Source organism: Vidua macroura, chromosome 3 (assembly GCF_024509145.1).
Source record: "Vidua macroura isolate BioBank_ID:100142 chromosome 3, ASM2450914v1, whole genome shotgun sequence".
NCBI lineage: Eukaryota > Metazoa > Chordata > Aves > Passeriformes > Viduidae > Vidua > Vidua macroura.
This window is the reverse complement of record NC_071573.1, coordinates 63785432-63799947: the sequence shown is the minus strand read 5'-3', so window position 1 is coordinate 63799947 and position 14516 is coordinate 63785432. Positions and strand designations below refer to the sequence as shown.

The following is a 14516-nucleotide window of genomic DNA, read 5'->3' as shown; positions in this document are numbered from 1 at the left end:
CTAACTCAGAAATGTTGTTTTCCCAAATTCAGGCATCTTTCCCTGACCCAAACTTTAACTGCCCACAATGTAAATGTCCATATATGAAACTGTTGTTTTAAACAAACTGGCTTTATTGTCAAAGAAAACAAATCTGTGTAGTCAACACAGAGTTTAGTTGAGAAAGTAAATGCATCTATAGCTTCCCTTCATTGTTATTACCAGATCTCTGTTGACTACAGAGATACTGCATGATGATTTTTCAGATGATTTCTAGAATTACTTCAATTTTAATAATGACACCATTGCTCAGTGTAGCTCAGTGTTTTCATCTGGAAAAAGAATTGAAAATCTGATCTTTTTCCTCTGAATTTTCTCTGAAGAGTTGTTTCTTTCAAGCATCAGATATTTTACTCCTACATATCCAAGTGACTCTCAGATTTCATTTGGATCTTCCTTTACAAAATAAGAGTATACACAAGTGAGGAGGTAAAGTTCTCATCCATGAAACTCAGTGATAACCACAACTAGAATATTAGACTCAATTTCATCTTGGAGTTCTAGGCTGCTATCTGTTGAAAGATTGGCATCTGTGTGCACACACACTGGATTAGGTTCCAGATTTAGATTCTTTTACAATTTTGGGGAGAAAAAACAGAATTCTGAATTAAATTGGGCATTTATACTGGTCAGATTTTTCAGTGCTGATGAATGATCTAGGTGTCAAATGCATACTGCATTTGATCTGTCACTTTTCTTGGTGACTTTTATCCAAAGCTGCTAAAAAACTTTAAAAGATTCTTCTCAGACCTGCCTTAATTTTTTTTTTCAATCTAATCCTAGTATAGAGATTTCTGGAATTAGTCATTTGAAGTAACCGGAAGAGGAGTAATTATGTCCCATGTTAATGAATGCTCTTTACATAAGTCAAGCAAATATTTGTTCCCCTTCAAAATGCAGTGCACTTTCTCCTAGATCATGAATATGCCATTTATTCCCCTTATTCTAAGATTTTATTTTAGAAAGAAAACCAAAAAGATTTATCACTGATTCAGTAAGAGCCATCTCAGTAATCTTAGCTGTGCATAGGTAACCTTTTCATTTCATGGTTATATGACTTTTATAAAATCATCATATAATTTTATATCTCTTTCTTTTGTTTTAAAAGTAATTATATCATAACCATTAAGAAAAAATAAAACACAACTGTGATTATACTCAAGATATTTTCACATTATTTAGGTAGGGTTTGTTGTCCCTTATATAAAATTCTAGTTGAAATCCAGCACAGTTCTCAGGATAGAGTTGGAGATTTAGACTTTTTTGCTTCCAAGACTGTATATTTAATAATACTATGATAAAATACACCAAAATTATTTGGAACAGGAACCAGAAGATGGAAGTATCTTCTCTCCCAGGTAAGGACTCTTTTCAGTGGTTTGCTACAACTGGTTTCCCCTTTCTCCCATATCTCTGCAGGATGTCCCATTTTTACCACGAACATGAGAAACCTTTTACTACTGTGGTTTAACTGGTGATTACGAGAGTTTCCTTGACAACAGAGCAGTGCATAGCTGCTTCTCCAGATTAGTCTCAAAAGACTTAGCAGCTACAAGCAAAATACAAAATTATGTGATTAACAGAGGTGAAAAAGTTTATTTAGCCAGACTATATACAAGAGACATGAAATCACATTTTCCTCATTGGCTCACACTTTATAAGACATCAATGACCAATTATGCCTTCCTAAATGAAATTCATAAAAGACAAATTGCAGAAGGACATTTTTTGATTGCTTGTTTCCATTTTCATATACCAACTGAAGACTGAGGAAATGGCTATTAGCAAATCTTTGTAGTATTTCCTGTTGATTTTTTATTTGTATGAAAGATCTAAGAAACTGCTGCTCATAACTGTATTTTGTAATCTGTACAGAAACTGCCTCTTTCAGACATTTTATTGAGGCTCTTTTTTGAGGCTATCAGTGCTCTGTTCTGGAGGTATGGCATTGAAAAGGAAAAATCTTGATTATCACCCCAGGTTGTTCCCTCTGGTTACCAACATTTACACAGAGCAGACCTGTGAAATCTTCAGATAATAAGAGTGAAGCAAGACTTTTCAGTGTGCTGTCTCACCTCAACTTGCAGCTCCCTAAAGCACTCATAAATACACAGGCATGACCTAGTGACTTCTCTGGGGTGCTTCTCTGCTGTCTTCTGCGGCACAGCATGTGGAGCCCTGAGGCCTGCAGCATGCTGGTTGGTATTGCTTGGAATGCATCAGAGAGCCCATCTGGAAAGTGCACTCATTTCTTTTGCAGAGAAACTGGAACATGTGTGGAAGTGTGGGGAGAAGAAAAGTTTGGAGAAGAGGTGGCACATGGTCTTCTCTTGTCTCATCAGGATGACCTGAAGCATCTATGCTTGGGCTTTTCTTTCTACAAATCAGTACTCCATACCTGAGTCATAATGCAGCATTCATGACTCATACCTCGTCTTTCATTTCTTTCTGCAAATGGAAACCTTAAAGCTTTTAAATATGTACTTCATGATTGACCTGAGAATTAAAAACTTGGAAGATCCAGATGCATCCTTTGTTACATTGCTGTTGTGTATTGTACCATGCTGTTTGCTACGTTTTCCTTTCCTACATTAAATCTTTTAATCTTATCTAACTATAAGCAATGTATCACACAAAATGCACTTTTATTCATTATGCCAACAAATACAATGAAAATACTTCCCAGTTTGGAACACAGAGCATGTATCACGTCTCGTGACCATATAACAGCAGCACACTACATATAAACAAGAAAATAAAATCCCTTGGCAATGTATCAGTCATCATGTACCAGCTCTCTCTCAAGACAGTATAACATAAAATTGCTTAATAATCACCTGCTTCTTTTTTTTTTCCAATTAATAAGCCATACCTAAAAGTTCTCTATTAAGATATAATGTAATCCTCCAAAATTTTCCCATCATGACTCAAGGAAACATCTGAGAATCTTGTGAAAAGAGGTTTTGGCCTATTTGAACAGGAGCATGTTTCTTTAATATATCTCTTAGCAGCCACGGATGAAGGAAGTTTAGAAGCAATCAAAAGAAGATTCCAGTGCCTGTATGTTCTTTGACCCAATCTGTTGGAAGCATAAAAATCGCTGTTCAAGACTGCAGTTTTTGGAAAATACAGGCAACTGGGTGTACTGTGGGGTAATTTTCTGAGATGTTAGAAATCTTCACATTGCCTGTATTACCATATGAATAGAGGGAACACTCTTAAAGATAAATATAATGTTTATAGACATTTATATGTCAGGTCAAATGGAAAAATTATTCTCTTTCATTGAGAGATAATGATTACTTCTTATGACTAAATTTTATAGTGCTGCATTATTTACAAAGCTTTGAGCAGACATTAAAATAGTCATTACCAAGGGGAGGATTCTCCTTTCATTCTGTCTATGTTCTTTCACATAAAAGAACATATTGCAAATGTAAACACACTTTGAGCTGAATATTTACAGTATTTTTAACACTCTTTCTGGCATCTTTCTGACAGATGACTAGCTGTGATATAAGAAAAATGTTTTTGTGACAATTATTTTGTGTGCTTTTTAGCGAGATTTTCTTCTGATACATGTGCTGTCAGAATGCACATGCACAACATATTTATGCTCTGTTGACCACCCAGATTTAAGGTATACCAGCTGAATATAGGAAAATGGATGCAGTCGATCTCAAATGTCTATGAATCTCAGCTCTGCCAAGTGAAGAAATCCAGGTAGATTTCTAATATTTACAGCTTGACTGTTCTGTGTTTCTGTTCTCTCACCTGTATCTATTTACTCCATTTGCATGAACAAGAAGGAAAAAAAGAATCATACACAGGCTATTATCACAGGCAGGATTAGGATCTTCAGTACAGGTGAGGTACACCCTTTCAAGTCTGGACCTCCCTTGAATAGCTCCGAAAGACAGCTTCTCTGAGACCCAGTTTTATACTCATTTCTCTCTGCAGCCCTAGAATCCATACGTGGAACAGGCTAACAGCAAATGTTAGCCTATACAACCAAGAAGGCACTTTTCCCCTCTGCTGGTTGCTCATCTGATCTAATAAAAAAGCCTGTGAACCAAGGAAAACCAGATGCTAGCTGCTATCTCTGTGCAGCTGCAGATGGGTTAGCCCAGAAACTGAGCTCACCAGTGCAGAGCTACTTTCTGCTTCCCAGCACATGAAGGCAAAACTCTTAATCAGAAGTTTCAGTTGGCTGCAATGTTGTTAGAAATTGCGTGGGCCCGCATGAAAAGAATAATTATGACTGAAAAGGGTTGTAAGGGTGAGCTCCACACATCTGTAAAATGCAAAAAAGAAGGCCTTACTCCTTTGCAAAAGCCACAGCCCACAGGGGAGCAGATTATTGCTGTGCAATTGATGTATCCATAAGCCGATTGCGTGGTGTGCGGGGTGGATGTGCAGAGATATGAGGGAGGGAAGGAAAGCCTCTGGTCTTACAGGCTGACTGTGCCTCTGGTGGGGAGCAGTTCTTAAAACTGTCCCACAATGCTGACTGAGATGGTGACTGCCATATGTGTGCTCTAAAAAGATCACCTTGAATGAATCATCCAAAATAAATGTATCAAGAAGAGATAAAGCAGACAAATGTGGGGGAAAATAAATTCAACTCATACAGGCTGGTGTTAAAAAAAAAATAGTAACACTGATCATATTCCTTTATTTGTGATGATTTGCATTATCCCAGTCAGCTCTATCCACTCCTAGAATCTTGTTTGATGAAATGAAAACCGCTTTAGTAATATAGTTTGCAGAGGGCATGGGGAACAAGATTGTTTATTCTTATGTTATAACTTTATTATGCTGCATATTTACAGGAGAAGTTGCTTACTGTAAGAAGAAAAATGAAGGTTTACAGCTTGGGTATTCACTTCTGACATTTGGGTTTTTTCACTTAGGTTTCATTTCCCATTTCAATCTTAGATAATTAAAAAAGAAAGCTACATATAGAATCAAGAATCAAGTTGAAGATTCACTTGACATCACCTCTGGCAATGTCAAAACCTGCATGACTGAAGTATCTTCATTTCTCAATTGTTTCCAATATATTTTGATCAAATTGATATAATCAACAGACAGCAGAAGTGGGAAGAATATCCAGTATCTCTGAGTCTTCCTCTCTTTTAGCCTGTAGACAGATGTTGAATGTGCAGCTTATGTAATTTTTCCCCCCCAGTGCTGTTCGAGCAATAACCAGACTACTCTGACTAATGTTCTGAGAATCAAGAAAAACAAATAAGTGGGAAAGAAAGCCCCAGGACTAGCAGAAAAGATCAATTTGAGAGTTTCCTGCTGGAATTATCTGCAAATGAAGCTTGGAGTTCTTAAGAAACTTTGGGGTATGGAAGGGATTTTAGCAAGTGAAGAAAGAACTTCCGTGAAGCAAAGAAAGCTCGGTGGCAGAAGCAAGACCTAGAGGCGGTGAGACCAAAGAGAAAGTGAGTCAATATGTGAACAAAGAACACATTCAAGAGTATCAGGGAGTAAAACAACCAAAGGAAAAGTGACGAAGAAAGAAAGAAGAGGAACAGGAATACAATGTAATTGGAGACTACAGTTTTACTCTGGATGATTTATTTATGTGAAATCTTCCTAACATGTATTGAAAGATTACTCCAGGCTGGTTAAACCTTCTTAGGCAAAATAATCCTGAGAAATAAACTGAAGGGGAGATTTATTTTGGCCTTTTACTGAATATAATGGTAGAAATGGTACTGAACTCTTGCCCTCAGAAATAAAGTCTTTTACATTATTTACCCTCTTATTCACTGTGGTATTCACTATCATCTACTGCTCTGTTTCTTGGGGGTCAGTAAAAACAAGAATGCTTTTGCATTATTTCCACAACTATAGAAAAAAAGGTAGCAAAATTAGCATTTTCTCAAAAGTCATCAAGTCAAATTTAGTCTACCTCTGTGTGCTTCTAGAATAGGTGCATGGGATAGTAATACCCAGTAGCTGGCTGGAGGGATAGATGGGAAACACATGGGAGGAGCATATGTATTGTTAGGTGAGGGCATAAACTGAAATGTACCACATGAACTTCAATAACAAAGAAGAAACAATACACATATTTTCCTAAATGCAAAAATAGAGATGAGTGTTTTGCATCCACGTAGCAAATAAAATAGGTCTCTCAAGCAGGAAGGGTTTGCCCAGAGATAAAGAAACACCCTGGACCATCAGTAAAAGACACATGGAGAAGGGAGCAACAACAAATCTTAAATAAAAAGTTACAAAACATACAGAAAAGCATAGGAACAACAACAATAAAACCCCAGATTTGGTGGCTGTAGGAATTGACAAATCCTTCTCATTCAAATCTAACCTCAAGGCAGAACATGAAAAATTGGTAAGAGCATTAATTGGAAGAAAACTGAGAGAGCTGACATCTGCCACGGCTAAAAAAAAATGAAATTAAATACCTTTGAAATACTCAGTGAATTTAAGAGCAACTGAAAAACTCTGCAATAAATCTTAACAGGATGCACAAAATAGGAGCATAAAGAACACAGTTTTTAATGGCCTAGCCTATTTAATGTCATTTCTTAAATGCCCAAATGTATTAAACATTTTATGATACGGTTAAAGGCCCAATCTCTGTCCTGAAGAATTCCATTTATATTTAAAGCACAGCTTAGGAAAAAAAAAAAGCATTTTACAAAAAGAATTGGAATTGGTAGTTTCAGACTACACTGTTCAGCTGTTTGCTTGTTGAGCTTACAGGTGTCTCAGTAGTATTTGAAACCTATATTTCCTGTTGGAAAAAACATATCAGAGATTAATTTTAAATAAAGATTTAAAGAAGGAGAAGATAATGAAATGTGTGAGAGAGAACAAAATAAACCCTAAATTTCTAAAAATAATCAGATAATATTACTTCTAAATAATCTTCAGCACAATAACATCTTGCTATCATCTCCACATATTAAATCTATCTCAAATCTCTGTATCAGCTATATAGTTAAAGAAAATCACCGTTCATGAAAAATAAATAGAAAGGATCATCTTTAAGTAAATAGAAATTGGTTTGCTGTTATCCAAATGCTGAGACACAAATTGTGACATTGCTATTTGATAAACATTTTAAGCCAGTCAGCAAAACTTGATCCATTAAAGAAAGCCCTTTCCTGACTCTTTGTGAATTAGGTTAACCACAGAGCTGGAAGCTCCTCTTGTGCTGTTTGCTTTCCAGGCACAGGAGAGGAGCACCATAAGAGAGACCTCTTTGCTTATATCTTCCCTGTTAACAATGCCGAGGATTTCTGCCTAAGAGCCAGAAGGACCTGAAAATTCAGATGGCCACCCCTGCTTTCCCCCAGTACAGAAGGGAAGTGTGTAGAAGTAAAGGTATTTCTCCTGCCTCTGTGCCTCTGACCAGGGAACTTTCAGCAGCCAACCCTGCCACACCAGGGCTGGGGCAAGGATTATCAAGGGCCCCAGTCTCACCTGCAAGATTGCTGTCTGGCTCTCCAGCACACTTCCCCATCCACCCAGCCTGCACAGGGGAGGGCTTTTGGAAACCTGAATTTCTTCTCAGCTCTGATTTACAGCCTGGTTCCATGCAGAGTTGTACAATGTCTCTGGGAAGGCGCTCCATCGTGGGGGATTGAGAGGGTAAAAACAGGAATTCCTTCCACTGATCTTACTACTAGCATACTACTAAATATAATGGGAAATTAAATCCTAAGACTTGTGAGTGATGTCAATCATGGTTAAAGAAGATGACAGATTCTGGAAAAATTCATACTGCCTATCTTTGACAGCACTCTGCACTTGCTGTTGTAAATTCACTTTTTTCCTCTTGACATACATTGCATTGGGAACTTCCACTGCAGATTTTACCAAGTCGCAAGGCACCAGAGCCCTTTTGCAAGTGTTGTCTGAGAAGAACAAACCAATAACAAGAGGGAATGATGGAGGGATGAGGGGAAGAGAAACATCAAATGTAGCAAAAAATGAAGAAACTTAGAACAAAATTAATCAAAAATCCAAAGGATACGAGAAATAAAAAAAACTTTAATTGCCTATATTGCAAGGCTAGGAGCCTTTTCAGTAAACAAGAGCTGGAATGGCTCATTTATGAGCATGAATTTTTCCTAGTTGGCATTACTGAAACTTGATTGGGTGATCTGCATGACTGGAATACTGAAATCACTGGCTGTAATCTATTTAGGAAAGAAAAAGGGGAGAAAGAGTGCAAAAAGACACTTCATGTCAAAAATGGCTCTTACTAAATGCTGACAGTGTAGAAGTGACAAATATTGGAAGTTTGGGGTGACTATTTAACTGGCAAAGTACAAAATACCAGCTGGGATTGGCTGCAAGTTACCATATCATAGTAGGACACCCCAGGCTCAGGTGAGCACCTGTCTATAGTGAAGGAGAGCTAAATGGCCGTGTAATCACAGGAACCTCAGCCTGAGTGACATATGCTGAAGAAATTATGATGCTAATTGTTAATATTCTTCTAGAATTCAAAGTTATAGGTAAAAATTTCTAACACATTACTAGGTAAAAATCATGATTGTATTAGTACAAATTCTTAGATTTGATTTTTGCACAGAAAACAAAACCGAGTCAGCAGTGATCCTGTATTGCTTTTAATGGGTTGATTTCAATGAATTGATGGCAATTAAGGACCATATTAAATGGAAGGGGAGGGAAATAGGTATCACAACATAATGAGCCTACGTAGAAGTAGGAACCAGAGAAAATAGATAAAGAAAACAAAAGTAAAAGAATACACAATCATTTAATAATGGACCTCACCAGATTCAAGTAAAACAAAATTAATCAATTACAAAATTGAAAAGGCAGTAAGACTTGCCATGGTTGCTAAGGTCAATAAGAAGAGAGACTATTTGGGTTTTTTAAAAAGGATATTAAAAGCAAATAAAAGAGAAGAAAAATATTGGTTCTGCACTAGCAGATGGGAAATACAAAATAAAGGATAATAATGCAGACAAATCATGTGTGCTCAGTGCATAGCCCCATTCTCTGTTTAGGAGGGGAGAAAGTAGAAATTTTATCATAAGGTAAGGCTGAAGTATTTTCTATTCCAGTGGTCACTCCAGAGAATTAAAAGGCAGTTAATAACAGCACACATTTCCAAATAAAAAGATCCAGGTAATTTTCATTGAAAAGTTTTAGAAAAATCAGGTAAAGAAATTCTCTGAACCATTAACGTTGATTCTCAATAAGAATTCTGGAGCACCAGAAAAGCCCCAGTGAAAAGGAGGAAAGCTAATGTTGTGCCACTATTTTAAGGGGTAAATGAGAAGACTTGTCAGTCTAACACTGATTGGAGGAAAATTGATATAAGACTCCAATGATATAACAGCTGATATAAGACTCAATAAAGAATTAAAGGTGGATTATTAAGGCTGATCATCAATAATAATTAATGCTGATCAACATGAGTGTATGGACAACAGACCTTATCAAATTAACTTGATGGCTTTTACTGATGAGATTACAAGTTTGGATGATGATGGTAACCATATTGGTTCAAAAACTTTTGATTTTTTCAGCTCATATTGATGACCATTTAACGAGGAAAACTAGAAGGATGGAAATTCAAAATAGAGCATATTAAATTAGCAAAAAATCTAGCTAATGATACATCTCAAATTAGAAATTTAAATGGAAAACAACTTCTGAACAAGTCAATAGCACCTTGTACCTAGCTATCATTTTAAATATTTCAACATAAAAGGAAAAACAAAGCAAATTGCTATCAATAGAGTTTGAAGATAAAAAGATAGCTTCAGTGGCATATGGGGAAGAGGACTGGTTGTTTTATGTAACTTGGGTAACTTGGCAAGCTGAACATAAAGAAACATTTATCTGAGCAGGGGAGAACACAAAGTCCTATAGCCAGGAAAAGGCATAGCAATTCAGAGGGAATCCATGGAGAAGCCTATCTCAGGAAACAGAACTGAGAAGGAGCTCTAGAGGGCAGAGGAGATGAACAAGATGGACAGGACATTTCATGAGGATGATGAAAGCAAATCTGAGGCTTTTTGCATTTGAAAATGCTGCATTCCTTAATAACATACTGTGTTCACTTCCACAACCTGAATTTCGAGAAAATATTGAACCGCTAGAGAGGATTAAAAAAAAAAAAAATAAAAAAAATCAGTGCAGATGATTGCAGGACTGAAAAATCTACCTGGTAGTATAATGCACGGGGAGACCAAGGTCTTTATCTTATCAGAAAGGAGATTATATATTAAAATGGCAACAGTCAAGACAAGCTTAGAGAGAGAAGAAAAGAACCTTTTTGATTTCTAAAGGGAACCTTTTAGTGTTACTGTTAGAAGTTGAGCAAGAAGCAGTTCTTTAAAAATAAGGTTTAGACTAGAGATAAAATGTAATTTTTGGATATTATTTCTTCTACTGTATCTTCAGGATTTATTACAGAATGCTTTATGTAGTTCTTGTTTTTAGAAAATTCTAAATAATATCTGGAACAGTATTTCCCAAATTTAGTTCAATCAGAAATCAGCCCAAGGAATTCCTATCACCTGTTGCAGAAGGCCAGTCTGGGTAAACAAAGGGACTCCATTTCACCTAGAAAGCCATTAAAACGTTATAAACAAACATAACTCGGGTTATTCTCTCTCTGATGTGTCATGTGAGTTACAAGGCCACCTATGATCTCAGGAAAACAATAGGGTTTTCCAAGATCGGAGTCCAGAAGAGATCATTAGACCTGCTGCATGCCTTTTCCTTCTTGCAGCTCACTCTTCATGAAGCCCATTGATTCCCTGCGGGGCAAAGAGAGACCGCGTTAGGCACGGCTGCCTCCGGTACCGTGGTATCCACGCCGGTTTCCTCCGTCCCTCGGCGGCCTGAGCGGGGCGGTGCCGGCAGGGCAGGGCAGGGCAGGTGGGAGCGCTGCGGGCTGGGAATCTGCGCATCCACAGCTATCCGCAAGAGCGGCCGGCGACGGGCGCCGTGTCTGTGCATGAACGTAGTGCCCTCTCTTGACGGGTTTCAGTTTACAAAGAATATCAAGGCTCGGCTGCAGCTGGACGCTACTAGAGCTCTTCCAACTGCTCAGAGCTTTGGAGATTGTCAGTACGACGGTTCATTCTACTTCTTCTATTTGCTCGTCAAATCTCCTCCTTGAATACAAGCCATAATTTTACCCCTCTCTCCATTTTTCTCCATTTCAAAGACCATAGTCACACTTCTGTCACAGAAGAAAGCATCCTTCTGTTTGTCAAACGTCAGGATTTTAGTTTCACTGGCAATCAAAATATTTGCTGAAAACAGAACCTGTTTATTTCAGAATTAAAATATGTTAAAATAATTTGTTAAATAGATTACATTAAATACAAGCTTGATAGATGAAAATTAGATTTGACAGTGACTTAAGGAAAAAAACAACTTTCAATAATATTTATAGCAGAATGCTTAAAAATATAATTTTAATGGATATGTATCCATGATTTCATAGAATAAAGGAACCAAACAAACAAAACAAAAACAAAAACAAAAACAAAAAAACACCAAAAAAACCCCAAACCAAACCAAAACAAAACAACAATGGTCACAAAGAATAATCTGACCTCCTCACTGGCCAATTTTAAATGTGAGAAGAAATTCCAATGCCATGAAAATGACTTCTCCCTTGTGTTACCTTGCCCTAGGCAAAATGAGAACACATTTATTTTCCAGATGAGGTATATAAGAAGCAGAATGTTTAATCGACTTGCTAAAGGTTACACAAGTTTATAGGAGACAGATAAGAAAAATCTACTGTGTGGATGTCCAAAGTACCTAACATATGAAGTGTTTCAAATTTCTGTATGCAGATCTACTGAAATGTAGGATCAATAATATTAAATTAACTATACAATGCTTTAATGTCCACAAGTGAGAAAACATTGACTAAAAATAAAGCAGTGATAGCATTATTAGACTATTTTTTTCCCCAGAAAGACTAATAAGTGCACAGAAAATTACAGTGTTAGTTAAGAAAAACATTGTACAAACTGTGTCCACAGAGGCAATGATAAGCCTTCAGGTCGACAATTTTGTTAACCATGATCCTTTGTGAAGCAAGAAAACATGGCAAGGAATTCCTCCTCCCCTCCGATTCCTATTTTTTCCTATTGTCCCACAGAAGGTGGAACAGTATGAAAAATGCCAAAGCTATTGCATCCTTAATGTCTCTCCAGCCCGGAAAACAAACTCAGCAGCAAGGATGCAGTGGCAGCACTTGGCTGCTATTGATCTGTGGCCCCAGAACAGGGTTTTTGCCACTTGTGGTGTGCTGCAGCTGGTGGCCCAGGAAGGTCAGACACCCTTGGACACTATTCTGCTAATCTCTGGTCTTACCCTGTGCTGCATCCCACTGTGCTGAGCACCTGGGTTCAGCACCCTCCAGATAGGTTCAGCCTTCATCCTCATATATAATTCACTATGATTTTCCACCAGTATTCATAATGGCAGGTATGTGATGGCTGCATTGCCTATGAAGTCAGTATATGACAGAGTGCCAGGGACACATCATTCTCTTCTTCAATCTAACAGCTTGCTGAGCTTTCCCATCCTATTCCCTTCTCATTTTGAAAACTGGCTTGCCCTTTGCCTGCACATGAGAAGGGAGATTGCTACTACCATTACTTCATCCACTCATTACCAGAAATAAAACGCCCAGAAAATTCCCTTACTGGGTAGTATTGCTAAGTAAATGACACATCACATTATTTCCAAAATCTAGTCACTTAGAATCAGTCAAGAAACTGAATACATTAAATGAATGGATTATCCTTATTACTGTTATTACTTACATCTCATCTAAGGTATGGATATTGTTGAATAAGAAAATAAAATCTTATTCTTTTCTTCACACCAGTTCCAGAGACCCTATATTTCTCTCCATAAGGGAAAGGGAGACTGTTTCTATTCCCAGTAGCCAGAGTGCATGACATGCCCTCAGATCTCCAGCACAGGTTGGTAGGAATAACAGGTTTTGGAAATAGGAGCCAGGGACTTTTTCATTTTTGTAGAAGCTATGATGTATCACTAGGCTTTCAACTTCTATTTTTCATGTCATTCATTAAATGATGCCCCACCTAATTTATCTCACCCTCTAGCTAGTTGTTGTCTGGTGACTTTTACAAGTCTTAAATTCATGCCTGAAAGGGATAACACTGCTCTTCTCATTCAGTTAAAACAAAGACTTACTTAGAAAATGTACACATTTAAACCCACTTAATGTTTCAAATATCATTATTTTCAGTAGCAACTGCTTCTTAGTTAAATGGTTTTTCAGGCATCAGACTATTATATGACAGATGATTTTGTCACTATGCAAAATGTGAAACCTGTAATCAACTTGTTATGGCATTTCACAAAAGTATGTGACAGTAAAATAAGTAAACTGTCATTTGGGCAATCAAGTCTTGAAATCCTGCAGGAGGTAAAAAAAAGTACCTGACATTCAATCTTCATGGTAGAGATGATGTTCAAAAGAATCGTTTAATACTGCTACAGTCTTAGAGGTTTGAATAGAATTTTTATTGCAGTGTGCTTAAGCCTGCAATAATTTTGTATTATGTTTTAATCACTTATTATTTCTCCCTTAATTGATTCTTTCCTCGGAAAGTCAACATGCACGTCACACAGCAAGGTGTGTCTGTTAACAAGGTGTTGGTTAAATTGAAACAATATTTTCCCTTTACTATTGATGACAACATTATCAATTACAAAGCATTTTCAGACTGGTTTATATGAGAATGGATGCAGTAGGTAGGAGCCCATGCTGATTTACTGGCACCAGGGACAGCCTGGGGAGGTGGTGCTGGCAGCAGCAAGCTCCTACATGGCTGGAACACTTGGGATGATGCGCTGCTGAACCCACACTGTCCTGGCTTAACGGATGTCACCTGAAAGTTTTATTAAAGTAAAGGGATACAGAAGCTACGATCCATAAGCCACTAGTGGCCCTTCCTGCCGGTCTGTTTGGCCTGTGGCTTGTTCTCCCAAGTCCTTGTTCTCTTCTGTGGCTGCTGGTTTGATGCAGCAGGCTGGCAGCTGCAGCCCTCCTTGGGCTTCCCTTTTGCCCAGGTGCTCCCCCAGGCTCAGGGAAGGAGCAGGCTAGGGTTAGGCTTCAAACCAGTTAGTAACTCCTGTCAAATCACGGGGAAGGCACTCTAGGGGACACGGGTTTCACCATTATGCTGCTAAAAAGGGTGTTCCCCTCTCGTCTCCGAAGAGCAGACATCCTGAGTGTACAGGCACTAGCAATGAGCTCCTATAACTGGAAGTGTAAAATGAATCTGTAACCGCCTGTTTCCAGTCATTAGTCCACAGACTTTGGAACTGACCTCCTCCTGGAAATGAGTTATAGAAATAGGAATAAAATTCCACTTGATTGAAAAGACTGAAGGGAAACAGGGAAACCTATTTTTATCTGGCTTTTTTTGTTTGGTTTGGTTTGGCTT

General features: G+C 37.8%; 1 protein-coding gene across 1 annotated transcript in view; it reads right to left on the bottom strand.

The window, feature by feature from the left end:
• The window catches only part of TRDN (triadin), a 274790-nt gene extending 263762 nt beyond the window's left edge, over positions 1-11028 (bottom strand). Inside the window, 1 exon segment of the mRNA XM_053973292.1 lies at positions 10873-11028. Within this exon segment, the coding sequence (XP_053829267.1) occupies positions 10873-11028 (156 nt within the window).
• Between the last annotated feature and the right edge of the window lie 3488 nt (positions 11029-14516).